The sequence below is a fragment of the Lissotriton vulgaris genome, chromosome 1_1 (genome assembly GCF_964263255.1).
Source record: "Lissotriton vulgaris chromosome 1_1, aLisVul1.2, whole genome shotgun sequence".
In the NCBI taxonomy this organism is placed as follows: domain Eukaryota; kingdom Metazoa; phylum Chordata; class Amphibia; order Caudata; family Salamandridae; genus Lissotriton; species Lissotriton vulgaris.
The window spans coordinates 806532841-806550498 of NC_141685.1; the positions used below are offsets into that span (position 1 = coordinate 806532841).

The following is a 17658-nucleotide window of genomic DNA, read 5'->3' on the forward strand; positions in this document are numbered from 1 at the left end:
ACTGCCCAAGCCCGCAAGGGTATATTGGGTCACCCACCATTTGTTAGACTGATGTGTTGAAAGCAAAGGCCCAAGGGGACCCCCCATTAAACAATACTGTGTAAATGCAGTCTCTCGTCTCTAGTGGTCTTTCTGACCCCTCCGGGGGAAGCTAAATAGGGGTAATTGCCCCCATCCACCCAGTGGGCAGAATGACTGTTGAGCCCTTTTTTGGAGTGCAGGGTATCACCATGCCTATGGTGAGCAGTCCCCCCCCCATGTTTTTCCCTGGTGTCCAGTCGATTTTCTGCCCCCACTCCCCCCTGGGGTAGGCAAATTGGGGTAATCACCCCCATCTGCCACCCAGAGGGGCATTCTTTGCCATTTCTGGGGTGGGGTCATGGCTATGCCATGGTGGGCAACCCTCATCCCTATATTTTTATATATATAAAAAAATCTGCTGTGTCTAATGGGCTATCTACCCCCCCTGAGGTGGCAGATCGGGGTAATTGCCCCATGAAAGACTGCTGCATTTATATTGAGGTGAAACCTTGGCCATGCCGTGGTGGGCAGCCCCCACCCCTATATTTGTATTCAATGAAATAAATCTCTGGTGTCTAGTGGGGTTTCTGCCCCCCCCCCCGGGGGAAATTGGGGTAATCACCCCATCTGTCCCCATGGGGGGGGGGGGGAGGGGCAGAAAGACGGTTGCATTTATACTGCATTGGGGGCATGACCATGCCCTTGTGGGCAGCCCCCACCTCTATATTACTGTATGTCAAAAAAACTATACCTTGTGTCTAGTCCCCCCCCCCCCCCCCACCCCAGGTACATGATCAGTGGGCAATTACCATCTGCCCTCCCATGGCGGGTGGGGGGAAAACGACAGTTTTAATGAAATGTGGGGGGAGCACAAGATCTTGCCTTAAGTCCCCAATCCCTGGTGTCTAGTGGGTGGATGCCTGCTTGAGGGTCGCTCTCCTGTGGCGATCCCTAAGCAGAGATCCACTGGGCAGAGGTATAGTTGGAAATGGGAGATTCTCCCCTTTCCAAAGATACAAATCAGTGCTCAGGTGGCTGAGATGTCCCCCAAGCACTGATTCAGTGAAATTAAAATTAGCCCTTCGAACGTTTTACTTTTATACTTTTGGAATGTAATGTTGTCAGCGCGCCCTGCACGCTGATCGCCGTCACAATAAAAAAGTTCAGGTGCGTGGGAAGCTCATCTCCAGCAACCCGTGCCTCGGGAGAAAAAACAGGAAACCCTCTGGTGCAAAACACCAGAGGGCCCCTTCTAACCCTCCCCAGTGTTGGCCAGTGGCCGACAGACGCACTGGGGGGGAGTAACTACAGAAACAAAAAAAAGCAAGGGAACAATAGCAAACATATCACACACCATGAAGCAACATCATTATAGATCATGAACACCACAAGCATCATTATTAAAGGACGGCAGCCACGTTAAACGGACCTGAGAAATTGAATGACACAAACAGGTACCTGCTTGTTGTAATCAAGTCTCCCAGTTTTCAGTTCCTACTGGTTTTTGCAATGAAATGCAAACAAAAAACCCAGAAAAATTGCCAATCACAACTCATGGGAGAGGGTGTGGCTCAACAGCCAGAGCTGCTGACTTTGAACCTGGTAAACGTGGCTCGAGTCTATGCATCGGCTCAACATCCAGTAATTCTAGGCAAATCACTTAGGGCCTGATTACGAGTTGGCTGCTAGGGTTACTCCGTCACGTTTGTGACGGATATCCTGCCTGCCAAATAATACCATTATATCCTATGGAACTTGTAATAAGGGGGACGGGATACCCGTCATGTTTGTGACAGAGGATCCATCCGCCAAACTTGTAATAAGACCCTTAATCTCCCTGTGCCTTAAAAAATGTGTCCTTGTGTAATGTAATTGTTGCTCTTGGAAAGTGCCCTACTACCTTCTGGTCGAGTTTGCACTATAAACAAACTGATGAAAATACAGCACGGACAACAATTTTCCTTCCCTCTCTTAGATACATTATTAGTTTATGAGGGCCTAGCAGCTGCAAAGTGAGATATATATATATATATATATATATATATATATATATATATATATATATATATATATATATATATATATATATATATATATATATATATATATATATATCCCTCTCCAGCTGTACACAAGCCTGTGACAAGTTGAAAGAATGACAGATTTTGCCTGCCCAGATGACCTGTCTTTGTGCTGGCAGTGGGCTCATGGGGACATACACGTTTCTGCATGAAAGGTCCATTCAAGTAGAAAAAAATGTATGCTGTATGTTGCGGATTTCTGAATGGCCGTGGCTCACTGGGTTTTCGACAACAGTGTTTTTTCTTTCTTTCTCTCTCTTCTCCTTCCTCTGTCTTTTTCCTTCCTGATATTAAAGGAAACAGATAACATTTAAGGCTGGACTCCGTCAGGGTAGATTGCGGGGATGCTAAAGTGGGTACATTTACAGAAGAGACCAGGCCCCTCTCCATCAGTCCAAAACAAAAGGAAGCCTGTGCCATATGCACATTCATGGGTAAATAGTAGACGCTTCCTAAAATACTCTGGTCACATTTAGGAAGTGAGTTTTTTTGATACACTGGTGCTACAGAATGTCATCCACACTAATTTAAACCAGATTTGTTTATATACTTCAATTTAAAATCAGGTGACAAGTAGCAGTGGCACACAAGTGACTTGGCGTGCAGGAAGACTCAGACACACAATCTCGGGAATCCCCTATGGGGAAATCCTTAGATTAAAAAGAATATGCAGCTCTCCTTCAGATTTTGATGCCTGCTTGGAAGAACTCTTGGCCAGATTGAGGGCCAGAGGTTACTCCGAGCGGATATTAAATACAGCGTTAAATAAATCCCTGACTAGATCTAGGGAGAGTCTCTTCCCTGACTCCTCTTTGGAAATCGAACTTCCTCCCACTACTACACCCCAACTGGAGTGCCCACGTCTGATCACCACTTTTAGTAGAGAAGACAGAAAAATTAGGTCAATTTTGAACAAACATTGGCCGATTGTTATGAGCGACCACATTCTCAACACTAGGTTGCCCTCTTCTCCCACAGTGACTTTCAGACGAGCCAGAACCATGGGCAGCCATCTGGATAAAGCAACACCTGAATTGAAATCCAAAATTCCATGGCTTCGCCCATCAAGAGGTTTCTTTAAATGCTCCAGTTGTAGGGCTTGTAAGTTTGGGGTCACTACCACCCAGTACAATACTCCGTTCAGTAAAGTTGCCAAAAACATCTATGGCAACTACAACTGCAAGACTGATCATGCTGTCTATGTTCTGACGTGCACCTGTGGGCTTAGATATGTTGGTAGCACTAAGCTCCAGGTGCACGCCCGAATTCTGCAGCATCTCAGGGCTATTTTGCATAGTGACCCCGCCTACCCTGTCGCCCGTCACTTTAAACGAGTGCACAACAAAGATCTAAGTTGTTTAAGTTATTTTGTGATAGGGGCAGTTCCTTTATCTAGACGAGGAGGTGATCGTGAGGCTCAACTCAGAAAATTGGAGTCTAAATATATATTGGAGCTCGATAGCCGTTGGCCTAACGGGCTCAATAATATTGAGGAGATGCATCACTTTTTATAAATTCATTCGGCCTTGCCAGCTTCTGATTCTACCTATATCTGTGTTCTGATTCAGGGCTCTTCTAGTTAGGTTCCCTATTAGAAGTCCCACATATATGTCCCTTATTCTGTAATTACAACTGGTGAAACTTACATCGATTTTCACCTATAGGGACACCTATGCACTTTACTTGGCAACTTTTAGGTACTAGGCATCATTATACATACATAATTTTCATACGTTTCTATTCACATATCACGTACAATATTTTAATGATAGACAATATGTATTATCTTTTAAGTGTACAGTGATTTTACTATTATGTGAATACCATGTTTAGAATTTTGATATTGATATTATTTTGACCTTGAGCTTAATGTTGCACATGAAGAGGTGTGTGTGTGTATATATCGAATCGCACAGATATGCACTTTGTAAATAATCATGAGAGGGTTTTTTAGTTGGGTGTGTATATAGTTTTTCAGTTGGGTATGTATATAGTTATTGTCATTTACGTTGCTTTGCTTTGTTTTTTACAAGCACATAGGGTTTTGCAATCCATTGAAATATTCACTTTTCATAAAATGGGCTAGGTATGTGGGGTGGTGAGAATAAGAGTGGGGATGTGTATAGGTATGTATATATATGAATTATGAATCTTTTTACACATACTGTCATTTTTAGCTTCTTGATAAAATGGTTCTTTTTGTTCTATTTTGACCTTCCAAATAGAAATAGTTATGGACTAGGATGATGAATTTTTGTATTCATACATTGAGAAATGATGCCTAACTGTTAGTAATTGTTTCAGTGGTAGTGCCATATATTTTCCGCAAATTCTTGCACTTTATCACAATTTTTATCACTTATGCACTTTTAGGCACACGCACTTTACTATCTTGCTGCTAAAAGTATTAGATTGCTTATTTGCACATAAGAGATATACATCTTTTAACTGAAATCCAACATGTAAGGATTGTACCTTAATATTTTTATATAATTGAATATATGTTGATGATTTCCTGGATTTAACCAGTTATATATTCTTGTATGTTTATTCAGCAATAGCAACTATGTATCAGCGGTAGTGCGTTGTTACTGTTTAGTATTTACCACATGATCATGGTGGGCGTCACCAGGGGGTGGCGCCTAATTCACTGCATACACCTATATAAAAAAAGCATAATTGATTATAAACATGTTGCAGCGTGATCAAGGGCTTCCCGCCCGAAACGCGTCGCTGGTTCTGTTTTAATCTGTAAAATAAAATTACCATCTTTGCTGGTCCGGTCCTCTTCCTTGCTGGCGTGGAGGCGGTGTCTGCGAGCGCAGAGCAGGCTGGGGAGGAATCTTTATATATATATATATATATATATATATATATCTATATATATCTATATATATCTATATATATCTATATCTATATCTATATCTATATATATATATTGGGGATTGACAAAGCCTGCTGCGCAGGCGAAACGCGTCTCTCTGTCTTTGCGGGGTCGTGGGAGACCTGAATCAATAAATTTGCCCTATTCCTACTGATCATGAGTACGTGCCATTTACTCTCTGGAGTCGGATGGATGTTTGGGATATATATATATATATATATATATATATATATATATATATCCCTCTCCAGCTGTACACAAGCCTGTGACAAGTTGAAAGAATGACAGATTTTGCCTGCCCAGATGACCTGTCAGTGGGCTCATGGGGACATACACGTTTCTGCATGAAAGGTCCATTCAAGTAGAAAAAAATGTATGCTGTATGTTGCGGATTTCTGAATGGCCGTGGCTCACTGGGTTTTCGACAACAGTGTTTTTTCTTTCTTTCTCTCTCTTCTCCTTCCTCTGTCTTTTTCCTTCCTGATATTAAAGGAAGCAGATAACATTTAAGGCTGGACTCCGTCAGGGTAGATTGCAGGGATGCTAAAGTGGGTACATTTACAGAAGAGACCAGGCCCCTCTCCATCAGTCCAAAACAAAAGGAAGCCTGTGCCATATGCACATTCATGGGTAAATAGTAGACGCTTCCTAAAATACTCTGGTCACATTTAGGAAGTGAGTTTTTTTGATACACTGGTGCTACAGAATGTCATCCACACTAATTTAAACCAGATTTGTTTATATACTTCAATTTAAAATCAGGTGACAAGTAGCAGTGGCACACAAGTGACTTGGCGTGCAGGAAGACTCAGTGAAGGGAAGGGGCACAGGTCACATAAACAACTTCCTTATGTGACATCACTTCCTGAAATATTCTTAGGTAGTAAAGGAAAACACTGAACCTGGCCCTCCACTTCAAAAGTTGGACAAACTGTTTCAGTTCTTGTTGGGAGCCGACAGTTAACCAGTGAGGAGCATGAGGAAGCTGGTAGTGAACTTTAAGATGGAAAGAAGGGTGATATGTATCAAACTGAAAGTAAGATGAAATGGCTTGACTAAAATCATGCTATAAACATGCACACGTGTACAAAGTAAACAAGTGAAGACTCAAATGTTGGAATCCAGATTGGCAATCGCCCTGGCGTGCCAATACGGATATCTCTGGGCAGGACATCCAGTCCCTGACCTCACACGAGGCAAGCAGTTGCGACGGCTCAAATGCCAGCTCAACTGACTTTTCAAAGCATAATATTTCTCTGTTTTCAGCATCTGGCAATATAAGAGTATCTGATGATAAAGACTTTGGCAGACTCCTGCAGTACACTTTTTTTTTAATGTCAGGGACTTTCAAATGACCACCAAAATGGACAGATGTTGTGAATCCTGTTTGCGACGCCTGTTCAGAACTCCATGGTTGTCATCAACTTCTCTGATCACAGAGTACTCAGTTTCACGTGGGAAACTTGTAGACGTTCCGCACCAACTGAGGTTTCTGACAGTTTACTTGCTCTCTGCTGGGGAACATGGAGTTAGTGGCTCTGAGCCTGGATAGGCACTCATTGATGGCAAAGGAGAAGGCATGCAATGACTTTGAGAAGGTATTGGAGCAAAAGTCAACTACACACCAAGTCCTTGAACCTGTTTTTCAGACCACTGTCTCCCAACTGAGACCCACTGCCAATCCCGAACTAGCAGGACTCCTTGAAAATCCTAGGAATCTGGTTTGAAGGTGAAGGAATGATGTAGAAGACATTAGACAAATGGCTGGAAAGACAAAACAGAAGCTGGGGCTCTGGAGCTTCAGTAAACTGACAATCAAGACGAAGACGTTGGTCCTGAGGAATGAGACTCCGCCAGTACTTCAGCAGTCGCTCAACTTTGGCTGTTGCAGCAAAAATAGCCAAGGCAATCAAACAAATGCTCATCTACTTTCTTTGGATCACTGCAGATGGTCAGCGTGAATAAGGGAGGTGATGTTCAAATCCCATGAAAAGGGAATGAAAGAAGTGCTGGACATAACCACAATCCTGAATGGGCTGTTGTATGCTACTGTGTTAGAAGCACCCTGTGGAACAACAATGAAAGCCATACAGCATTCCAGTTGAGCCACTCCTTTCTGTTAACAAGGTGGAGGATCCTTGGATGGGCAGACCGGTGAGTGCCGCCCCTAACTTGTCCACACCTTGGTACAAAGCAGAAGTGAAAAAGTTTGTGAAGAAGTTCAGAATGAAAATCTCAACCCCTAAACAGTGGGTTCTAAAGATCAGCCAAGCACAGATTTGAATAGTGAGCAGATAATGGACTTGTCCTTGGTGACAGCAGAACAACCGTGAAGAATGGTGCCTCTACACGATTGACAAACACAAGGACATCACCTGGACGGCAATCCAAGCTGGCCTGATATTGGCAGCTTTCATTCCCAGAAGGCTCAACTGTTACACATCTTGTCTAAAAGAATGTACCACGGATGGGGAATACACCTATGCCCAACAAGAAGCATCACAGCAGAGCCAGCAATGTATGGATTGTTCCCAGAAACACAGTATATAGAGGACTTTCAGGAGTGCTGAAGTCTCCTTTGCTGCTTTAAAGATCTTCTATTTTTCAGAAACTGGATGGTGTTACTTAACCCCTTCCCTGCTCCCGTCGGCCAGTCGGCCGTTGGCCGACGGGAGCACCCCCTCCCCAGGGCTGCGAACGGCCAACGCAGCCACGCCCACTCATTAGAACGCCCACACCGCGGCGGAATTGCTGCCGCGGTTAAGGCGTTAAGAGGACACATCGACCAAGACTTGTCGCAAGATGAGTACAGCAATGAGCACTAGAGTATTCAAAAGGGGACACCATTGTCCCTGGAGATCCCCAAAGGGACATCTCACAATTTTCTTCTGGATTTCAGAAACCCCAAATCAACTGGAAGAGAAGCAAATGGAATAAGACGCGCGAGCAAACTTGCTTTGATTAACATGACCTTTTTCCTCCGCTTGTAAAAGGTCAAAGGGTTAGCTTATACATATGTTATCAAGTATGTTACCTATGTCATATGAGTAAGTGTTTTTTGTGAAAGGTGGCAATTTACTGCAAATGACCAAATCGCAAATCCCCGGCAAAAAAAATAAATAAAGCGGTACACTGAGTTTAGTATGATAATCAGGCCGTCTACTATGCCATCTTTTGGATTCACTGTTCTTGGAAATGTTTTATCTCCCTTTTTTAGATAAAGATTCTTTTTGCAGCAAAATGAATATTAGAGGCCACTAAATATTCAGTCTTTGCAAAAGAGATCAAAAACATTATCAGCTGCAGGAGGGAATATTTAAAACTTGACATCAGTGAACTCTCTCTCAGATGAATGCTCACCCAATACACTTCTACCCAAGTTTTAACTGTGTCATATTATTGGGCAGAGGTTTTAACCATTTGCTACAAATACCAAAAGAGACCATAAAATGTTATTAAAAATCTAGAGCCCATTCTGAGAAGAGATGAACAAAGTTTGTTCATACACAGGCAACTATTAGTTATCTTCTACCACATCTTGCACTTCACACCACTATTCCCTCCCATACTGACAGAGACACTATACAGAGGCAAACTCTCCCTAGGACGGTTGTATGTTCTTTCAACGAACTCCGTAGTAACGCATGCCTTTACCACGCATGCGTTACTTCGGAATGCTATGTTCACGCTTGTCCTTCTCCACGTTTTTTTCCGTGGTGACGTCATACGTAGAAAAAAAGAAACAGCCGTTTTCTTCCTCTGCGACGCCGATTGCGTTCCTTCTCGTCTAAAGGTTAGTGTTTTTTTTGGGGGGGGGAAGCCCCCCCAACCCCCCTTTTTTTATTTGTACCCTTTACCACACATGCCTTTACTACGTACCTCGTAGTAAAGGTATGCGTGGTAAAGGCTGTCGTTGTAACCACGCATGCGTTGTAATGCATGCGTGGTTAAGGTTTTCGTTGAAACGGCCTCGTTGTAGTGGCCGTTTCCCCCCTAGGACAGCAACGATAAATAAAGAAAAACTCCTGCAAATAAAACGGAAAATCAGCCAAACAAATGGCTACAGGACATACCCTTCGAGCACTTTAAGACCAATAATCAACTAATCAAAGCTTGTACCACTGCAAACCAGGCCTACGTTGCCTACCTGTTAACATTCACAAATGCCCAAAAGAACAATTTGTTGGAGTGGCTAGACAAGGAGTGTGGAACACGATAAAATATCTAAAGCCACTCTGTCCGAACCCCAGCATGATTGAGGCACGGTACCTTGATCAAGAGAGGCATTCAGTAAAGTAATGAGGGTCCCATCGATCACAGGCAATACAAGCATCTTCAATGTGGCAGGGCAAGGGCCTAGCAGAGAAAAAGCTTTCATTTTCAAGACCATTTTAGTTAGCTACCAAAGTCAACTGGATACATTTCTGATAGTTATCTACCATTGGGCAGATCAAGCATGGGAGCCGGTTGTCAAACCGCTGTTGGCTAGGCCCAGACCTAATCCATGGTTTGCGCTTTCGTAACTTCTAACAAACTCAGTGCTTGGAGCAGTGCAGATGGAGTCTAAAAAAGAGCACATAAGAGATAGTCAATGGTTGCTCCCCACGGGCGCTCAGAGCCCCCAAAAGTAACTTCTACGGGTGTGCCGTAGTTCTGGGGAAAGTTCAAGCATGTGGTTTGACATGATGTCTGTGGGTGGAGCCACTCTCAGCCTGCCTCGCGCTCAGCGACCCTGTGCTCTCCCGCCTCAGCCTACAACGCCACGCTCTTTCGCTAACCTTCAAATGAAGAGAGCAGAGAGGTTGCTGGGTGTCAGAGAGGCAGCAAGAGTGAAACTATGACCCTGAATTATTCAACCCACTTCGTATCCTTTATCACAACTGGCTGTGCAGAGCACTGGCTTTGGAGTTGTAATAATCTCAATGAATGCCCCTTTGTGGCATTCTGTCATGCCACTGTAAAAGTGCAGCAAGTTGAACCAGTTCAGAAGTGAATGACTGCTATGGCCCTCTTTTTTTACTCCTTCCTTTTAGGTACCTGTAATTAAGGATTTTCCAATAAAGATGGAGGCCTACAAGTAAATGAATGAAAACCAAACAGGACTTATGAGGCCCTCGCAACCTGATACAAGGCATCATCCGATTTAGTCTACGGCATCAAACTGTCTGTCGCATCTGAATGACCTCCTTATTTTGTTGCACGTGCATTTGGTTGGGCTATGAAATTGTACGGTGACATCATAGCTTTACAGTTACGGGCATCAGCAGACTCTCCGATCAAAGACCGAAATGGGGCGACCTCGATGGGGCAACCTCTTCAACTTCTTGCTTTTCTTCTTTTTATTTGACTTTCCACAGAGATGCGACGACTTTGAATGCAAAAGGATCTAGGACTCCCTGATTGATCCCGGGACCTTTCTCTCAACCGGGATCGAGACTGTTGCGGCGTCGTATACTGGGTGGCAAGGAGCTTGTGGGGTCGCGCCTTTAAGGCTTTGTGAGTGCATGGCACGGTAATCGGCGCAGGTCTTTGCATCATGGTCCCATTCCAGGCACCAGAGGCATACAAGATGAGGGTCCCTCACTTACATCTGTTGATGTAAGGCATTGCAGGGCTTGAAGTTGGCCTTCCTAGTGGACATCTCAGCCTCACCAGGAGAAGAACTCTAAAACAACTTCGACAACACGTTGAAAAAGCAGTCAAAAAGTGATTGACAGGGTAGCTTTCTGACAATCTGCACTGACTGGCAAGAAGGAAAATAACTGATGTCAGCACTCTTGAGTGGCACCTATAAAAGCACCGCACAAGTCACTTCCAGCAAGGCCGACGTCACGCAGAGTTGAACGACGCAACCTACCGGAATGCAGGGATACTGTTAAAAATGTTTTTTTCTGATCCAGTCTGAAACCTGGAGATAATTCTAAGGTAAGTAAGGAATCTGAGGCTAGAAGTTTCTATTAGATGCAAATCGCGGGTGCAATTTATGTTGAATTCTGGTCTGTTCATCCCACACATTCCTCCTCCAAACTGTGCTTAACCCTCACTGGTGGGGTTGCAAATTGGAATCAGGTTGATAATTCTACACCCACTAATTATTGCACTCTGCAGTAACTATAATTATGGAAATGCACACTTTGCGTGGGAATTGTATTAGGCCCTAAGTTTCCTCGGGTCTCCAGTGGTAGCAATCAAAATTTACCTACGAGAGGTTCTGTGTGGCTAGGTTGTTAATAAGAGGATAACCCAGACTATCACAGTCAATAAAGGTTAATGTCCAGCCACATGTACCTTATTCAGACTACGGTCCTCAAAGGAGAGCCGGATTCATGCCAGATATTTATGACAGCAACATAAAATTTACACACAACAAAACTACAATAAGTCACTTAAATTAGCAGCAGGTATCCTGAAATGCTGGCCCTTTAGACGTAAACATCCAATACTCTAGATTTAGGCATAAAACACGGCTGACCAAAGAAAAACCTCAATAAATATTGGCAAAACCTTTCCACAGATTCTCAAACAAATTGACAACTTTAGTACCGTTTCAGTGGCTTATGCAGACGGTGAAGATATTTTTCTACAAATCCATTCCTTCCTCCCTAAGTAACCTAATCACCAAAGAAAACTGCTTACTGAAAAAGTACTTCTTTTTTATACCAATTTAGAGCCTGATATATGATGATTAGAAATAGTGATTTCCTAATTGCGATTCCCTGCGAATCGCAAATAGGAATTTGCTATACCTAATGTATGAAACTCTTTTGAACTTCAATAGCGATTCATAGTGGGTCGGAAATCGACCACCGCATGAATATTAGGGAGGTAAGTCACAATTTGCGACCCACTAGGGTTAGCTGCCATCGCAGGGATTTAGGCCTGCTGGGGTCAGCAACCTACCATGTCTCTGATTGCTTTTAAATAAAGCAACCTTTTTTATTTAAACGCAGCCCGTTTTCCATAAAGGAAAATGGAATGTGTTTAAAAAGAAGAAAAAAATCTAAATTTGAAGTTTCATTTTTTAAGCGTTGGCAGTAGTTCGTGGTCCGCACATATAATTTCTGATCCGTACCGCACAAAAGCTTCTGAAATGGTGGTCCCTTGCATCCATTATTTATATGGGACCAAGGTTCACGTAAAAATGTGACATTTGCTTATAACAGCACAGTGAGCAGCAGAAGAGTGAATACAGTGTGTGTGTTTGTTTACAGACATGCTTAACTTATGCTAGAACACCATATGGTTCCAACAAGCAACCTTAAAGGCACACTAACTCAGCTTCCATATGGTAACAACCGCTGTGTCTGTCATGTTGGTTACCAGAAGTGGACTCTTCCGTTGCGCCTCACAAAAAGGACACAGTTTGGCCTAGCCTGTTCAGTAAGCAAGAGCACATGCTTTTTCACAAAAGATGAGACGCGAAGGCCCTCTAACAAAAAAAAAACAAGCAGACCACATTGTCTGTAAGGAACTAAAACATACATTGTGATAATGGAAGACGACTTACCTTCAGAAACGCCAGGGCTACGTTAAAGATGATGTTCAAACCCTGCAGAGAAGAAAACATAACATAAGAGACGGGAGACGTCCAGACTGAAAAGGTAACATTAAATAATAACTAATTCTCTTTTAACAAAGGCACTATCAACAGTTTAACATTGAGTCATACCATAGACGGACAGCAATGGAATTGAGCAGCAAAATCAATCGCACAAGGACAGGGTAAAATATATTGTAATTATAAGTTAAAAAAACAACACAAATACAAAAGATAAAAAATGGCAAACGCAAAAGATGAAAAAAAGCAAATTCAAACAGATCTACGACATGAAAAACAGCAAAAGTTCACATTTACTTTTTATTAACCTTTGCCTCAGTCTGCATGTTCTTTTTTTGATTACTTACAAATTTTATGGATGAATCGCTGGAAAATAATTCCACTATTAAACTCCTGTTGTACTAACCATTTCTAAACCAGCAAGCTCAAAATAAGTTGCCTTTTGTATTCAACAGGTTATTATTATCGTCCAACTATGTTTTTGGATTTTTTTTTGGGTGGGTCTGCCCTTGTGAGTGGGGAATGGGAGGAAGAGGGCTTTATAGAGACCTAAACACTGTGTATCGCCCCATGTTGGTTAAAAGGCAGGGTTGGAGTTAATAAAAAGCAGAGGAGGCGCAGGTTTACCACAGTTACAATTAGACAGTTATGTGAATGACAACGATTACAGAATTGATATCATTTCCATTATTGACATTGTAGAGGATTAAGGCGTCAGTCAGATGGAAGGAGAGGCGGTTCGAAGAGTAAGGGTTAGAGTTCTTTTCTGAAGAGTAGGAGCAATGGGCAAAATTCTGTATGAGAAGGTTGCTAATGAGCAAAAGGGTTATTCTTGTGTTTTTAGGGCTGACTTAATAGCACACCTGTATGTGACTTATTACCACAAATTCTTTAAAATATATAGAAAGTGGACCTTGGTTACACAGAAAGGAGTATTTTCTCTCACCTCATGGTACTGGCTGTTTGGTGTATTTATTTCATCTCCTATGTAGTGCTTGAATTGCACTGCACGAAGGACTATTTTTAATTCAAAGATGCAGTGTATAGAGAAAACAATTGATTTTTTGTTTTTCATTTCAAGGCAGCAATTTCTTTCAATATCTTTGTCAGGTCTCAAATGCAAGCTAGACCTATTGGCTTTGACAATGCTTGTTTTTGGGTACATCTAGGATCAGTTGATTGGTGCTGTTAATATAGATTCCTGAGCCTGATTCAATTTTTAAATACACATACTGTTAGCCTGGCATAGTTATTTTTAATTGCCAGCCTCAAACAGGCTGTCTGCACATTATACAACATGCCTTATCTGGTAGAGACTCTATCTTGCCACAGATTCCATATCTTAGAATTATTTCCAGGCATCAGACTGAATCCGGAATGTTTTTTGTGGGCAGGACCCCTGCGTGCCGGTAGGTGATGTTGTTCTGTTCTGTGTGGCGTTGTCGCGTCATCCCCGCCTGAAGAGACGAGTGCAGTGCCTAAATAGGCGCTACCCCAGCGAGCTGGCGTCAGTTTCTTTTCACGACTTCCCACACCAGGATGGCAAAGCCATGAAGAAGACTGACAACTGGTGTAGAAAACCAGGGCCCCAAAAGGTGAACAGCCCTGTTCCTAGAAATCTGTTCACAAAGTGGGGAGAATGGGTGGGTCAGTTTGGAATCTGTGGCTAGATAGAGTCTCTGTCTCAATTGTAACAATGGGATTACAGGAAACATAACCAACCACATTCTGGTAAACCAATAACACTCAGGTACAATGGTGATTGCCATACCACAAATGTCATTTAAGGTATTAAGTGTCCGTGCGGTTTTCTGTGTGTAGGGAAAACGTTTCGCAAGATCAAAATTAGGATCACTGAGCATAAAAGTACTATCCGCACTAAAAGTATTAAATCACATTTTGCCACACACTGGACAGAACATCAGCACACTAACGCAGTTAAAATTCATGATCCTAGAAGTATTACCGATCAAACCAGGTTTTGACAACAGTAGGGCGTTAGCTCAAAGAGAAGTGTGGTGGACAACATTTCTACAGATCCTTATGCCGGGGGGTCTGAATGATCGAATTGAAATGCTATGTTTCTTATGAGTATTTACAAGATGTTCATGTCGCAAATTATGATTGCATGTTGGCCAGTATTTTCTATTTTTCACATCTTAGTGACATTATACCAGTGGAATCAGCATTATAGCGACAATGCTCTGTTGTTGTTGCTCATAGATTGTACATATGTATCTTCTCAGGCAACCTCGTCATTTCACAAGCACATGGTGTCAGCCTACTTTTAACTCTATTTAGCCTATTCTGCTTTCTTCTGGTTACCTTTGTGCTTAACACAATTATAATAACTAGGTTTTTTAGTTACAGCTTTTCTGAATAAAGCAGGTAATTCACTTGCCTTTTACAAAAAAATGTTTCTTTCTCTCCAGTTAGTAAGATATGTGGTCTTAGTGTGAATTGCAGCATTGTTGTTCTGAATAGAGGAGGTATTTCCTTGCATTTTACACAAATGTTTCACTCCATTCAGCATGATACAGTGGTCTTCGGTTGTGATACACACACGGTATTCGCGGAACACATTCTTTTAGATAAAAGAACACGTGAACTCATTAATTAATTAATAATTGTTCTGATGTAATACAGCTTGCGTTTTAGAGTTCACTCGATAGTATGGGTAATCGCTATATCAGTACACTTCAAGATGGTGCACGATTTCTGCGTGACCTGACCCCAGGTCACTCCCCACGCCGCTCGACCCCTCTGGGTCCCGAGTGCTGCTGAGTGTTCGCCGCTGGTGTGCCCCAGGTTCTGCATTCCTTTTTATTTCATCACTGTACAATTGTTGTTGCTTCCTGTGCTGTATTATTGTATTATTCTTGCTGTTACTGTGCATTCTTAAGCACTCCTTGTGCGCCCCTGCCCTCTGTGGCCCCCCGCTTCCCGCCGCTGCTCCCCCGCGGACCCACCCCCTTTTGCCTTTCTGTCTCCCTGCCCGCCCATTGGCCGCCCGCTCCCGCCTCCCAGCTGCCCCTCCCTCCCACTTGGCCTCTTATGGAGGTCGCGTGGCACAGGTGAGCGTGACCTGACCCCAGGTCACTCCCCATGCCGCTCGACCCCTCTGGGTCCCAAATTCTGCCGAGTGTTCGCCGCTGGTGTGCCCAGGTTCTGCATTCCTTTTTATTTCATCACTGTTCAATTGTTGTTGCTTCCTGTGCTGTATTATTGTATTAATGCTGCTGTTACTGTGTATTCTTAGGCGCTCCTTGTGCGCCCCTGCCCTCTGTGCCCCCCCGCTTCCCGCCGCTGCTCTCCCGCGGACCCGTCCCCTTTTGCCTTTCTGTCTCCCTGCCCGCCCATTGGCCGCCCGCTCCCGCCTCCCAGCTGCCCCTCCCTCCCACTTGGCCTCTTATGGAGGTCGCGCGGCACAGGTGAGCGTGACCTGACCCCAGGTCACTCCCCATGCCGCTCGACCCCTCTGGGTCCCAAATTCTGCTGAGTGTTCGCCGCTGGTGTGCCCCAGGTTCTGCATTCCTTTTTATTTCATCACTGTACAATTGTTGTTGCTTCCTGTGCTGTATTATTGTATTAATGCTGCTGTTACTGTGTATTCTTAGGCGCTCCTTGTGCGCCCCTGCCCTCTGTGCCCCCCGCTGCTCCCCGCGGCCCGCCCCTTTTGCCTTTCTGTCTCGCTGCCTGCCCATTGGCTGCCCCGCTCCTGCCTCCCAGCTGCCCCTCCCTCCCACTTTGCCTCTTATGGAGGTCGCGCAGCGGACGCGCGCAGCGACTGACGCAGCGCTGCAACTGACGCAGCATCGTCAGTCGTCAGTGGCAGCGATGAGGGCGGTCTCGGTGCTGAGTTTGCTGCAAAAGCCGGATTGAGATGGGTCCAGGACGTTGTTGTCTTCGAGGTAGCGGGTTAGCTGTATGTTGACGATCTTCTCTGTTACTTTTGCCGGGAACGGGAGCAGGGAGATGGGCCGGAAGTTCTTGAGGTCCTTGGGGTCCGCCTTGGGTTTTTCAGAAGGGCGTTGATCTCGGCGTGCTTCCAGCTTTCTGGGAAAGTTGCTGTCTCGAAGGAACTGTTGATTGTTTTTCGGAGGTGGGGCGCGAAGGTTGTGCTGGCTTTGTTGAAGGCCTGGTGAGGGCAGGGGTCGGTTGGGGATCCGGAGTGGATAGAGTTCATGATTTTGATGGTGTCTTCGTCGCTGACGTTGGACCAGGCGGTCAGACCGCTGGTGGTCGCAGGGGTGGTGGACTCGTGGTGGGTGCGGGGGAGTCGGAGTTGAAGCTGTCGTGGATGTCGGTGATCTTGCGGTGGAAGAAGGCCGCCAGGGAGTCGCACAGGTCTTGTGATGGTGGGATGTCGTTGGTGTTGGAGCTGGGGTCGGAGAGTTCTTTCACGATGCTGAAGAGTTCTTTGGTGTTGTGCTCGTTGTTGTCGAAGCAGTCCTTGAAGGCGGTCTTGGCGGTCCTTTTGGTGCCGAACCCGCTCTCTCGCCACTGACAACATCAGGATCCTGATGGACAAAGGAGAAACAGCCGCCCTCACCCTCCTGGGCCTATCAGTAGCATTTGACACAGTCTGCCACCGCACCCTATCAGCACGCCTCCATGACGCCGGAATTCAAGAGAAGGCCCTGGCCTGGACCACTTCCTTCCTCTCCGGCAGAACCCAGAGCGTCCGTCTCCCAACCTTCCGCTCAAATTCCACCGAGATCATCTGCGGCGTCCCTCAGGGATCCTACCTCGGCCCGACGCTGTTCAATATCTACATGGCACAGCTCGCCCACGTCGCACGACAACATAACCTCAACATCATCTCCTACGCCTACGACACCCAGCTGATCATATCCCTCACCGAAGACCCCCACACCGCCAAAGCCAACCTCCACAGAGGAATGAAGGCCGTAGCCGACTGGATGAAGGACAGCAGACTGAAGCTGAACTTAGACAAGACGGAGGTCCTCATTCTCGGACCCACCCCATCAGCCTGGGACGACTCTTGGTGGCCCACATCGCTAGGCACAGCCCCGGAACCCACAGATCACGCACGCAACCTGGGGGGTCATCCTCGACTCCACCCTATCCATGACCAGGCAAGTCAACGCCGT

At 44.7% G+C, this 17658-nt stretch overlaps 1 protein-coding gene across 1 annotated transcript in view; it reads right to left on the bottom strand.

The window, feature by feature from the left end:
• Positions 1-17658, bottom strand: part of LOC147747918 (rab GTPase-activating protein 1-like) — a 1062456-nt gene that overhangs the window by 14916 nt on the left and 1029882 nt on the right. The window contains exon 20 of the mRNA XM_086926396.1: positions 12494-12535. Within this exon, the coding sequence (XP_086782522.1) occupies positions 12494-12535 (42 nt within the window). The remainder of the gene's footprint in view (positions 1-12493; positions 12536-17658) is intronic.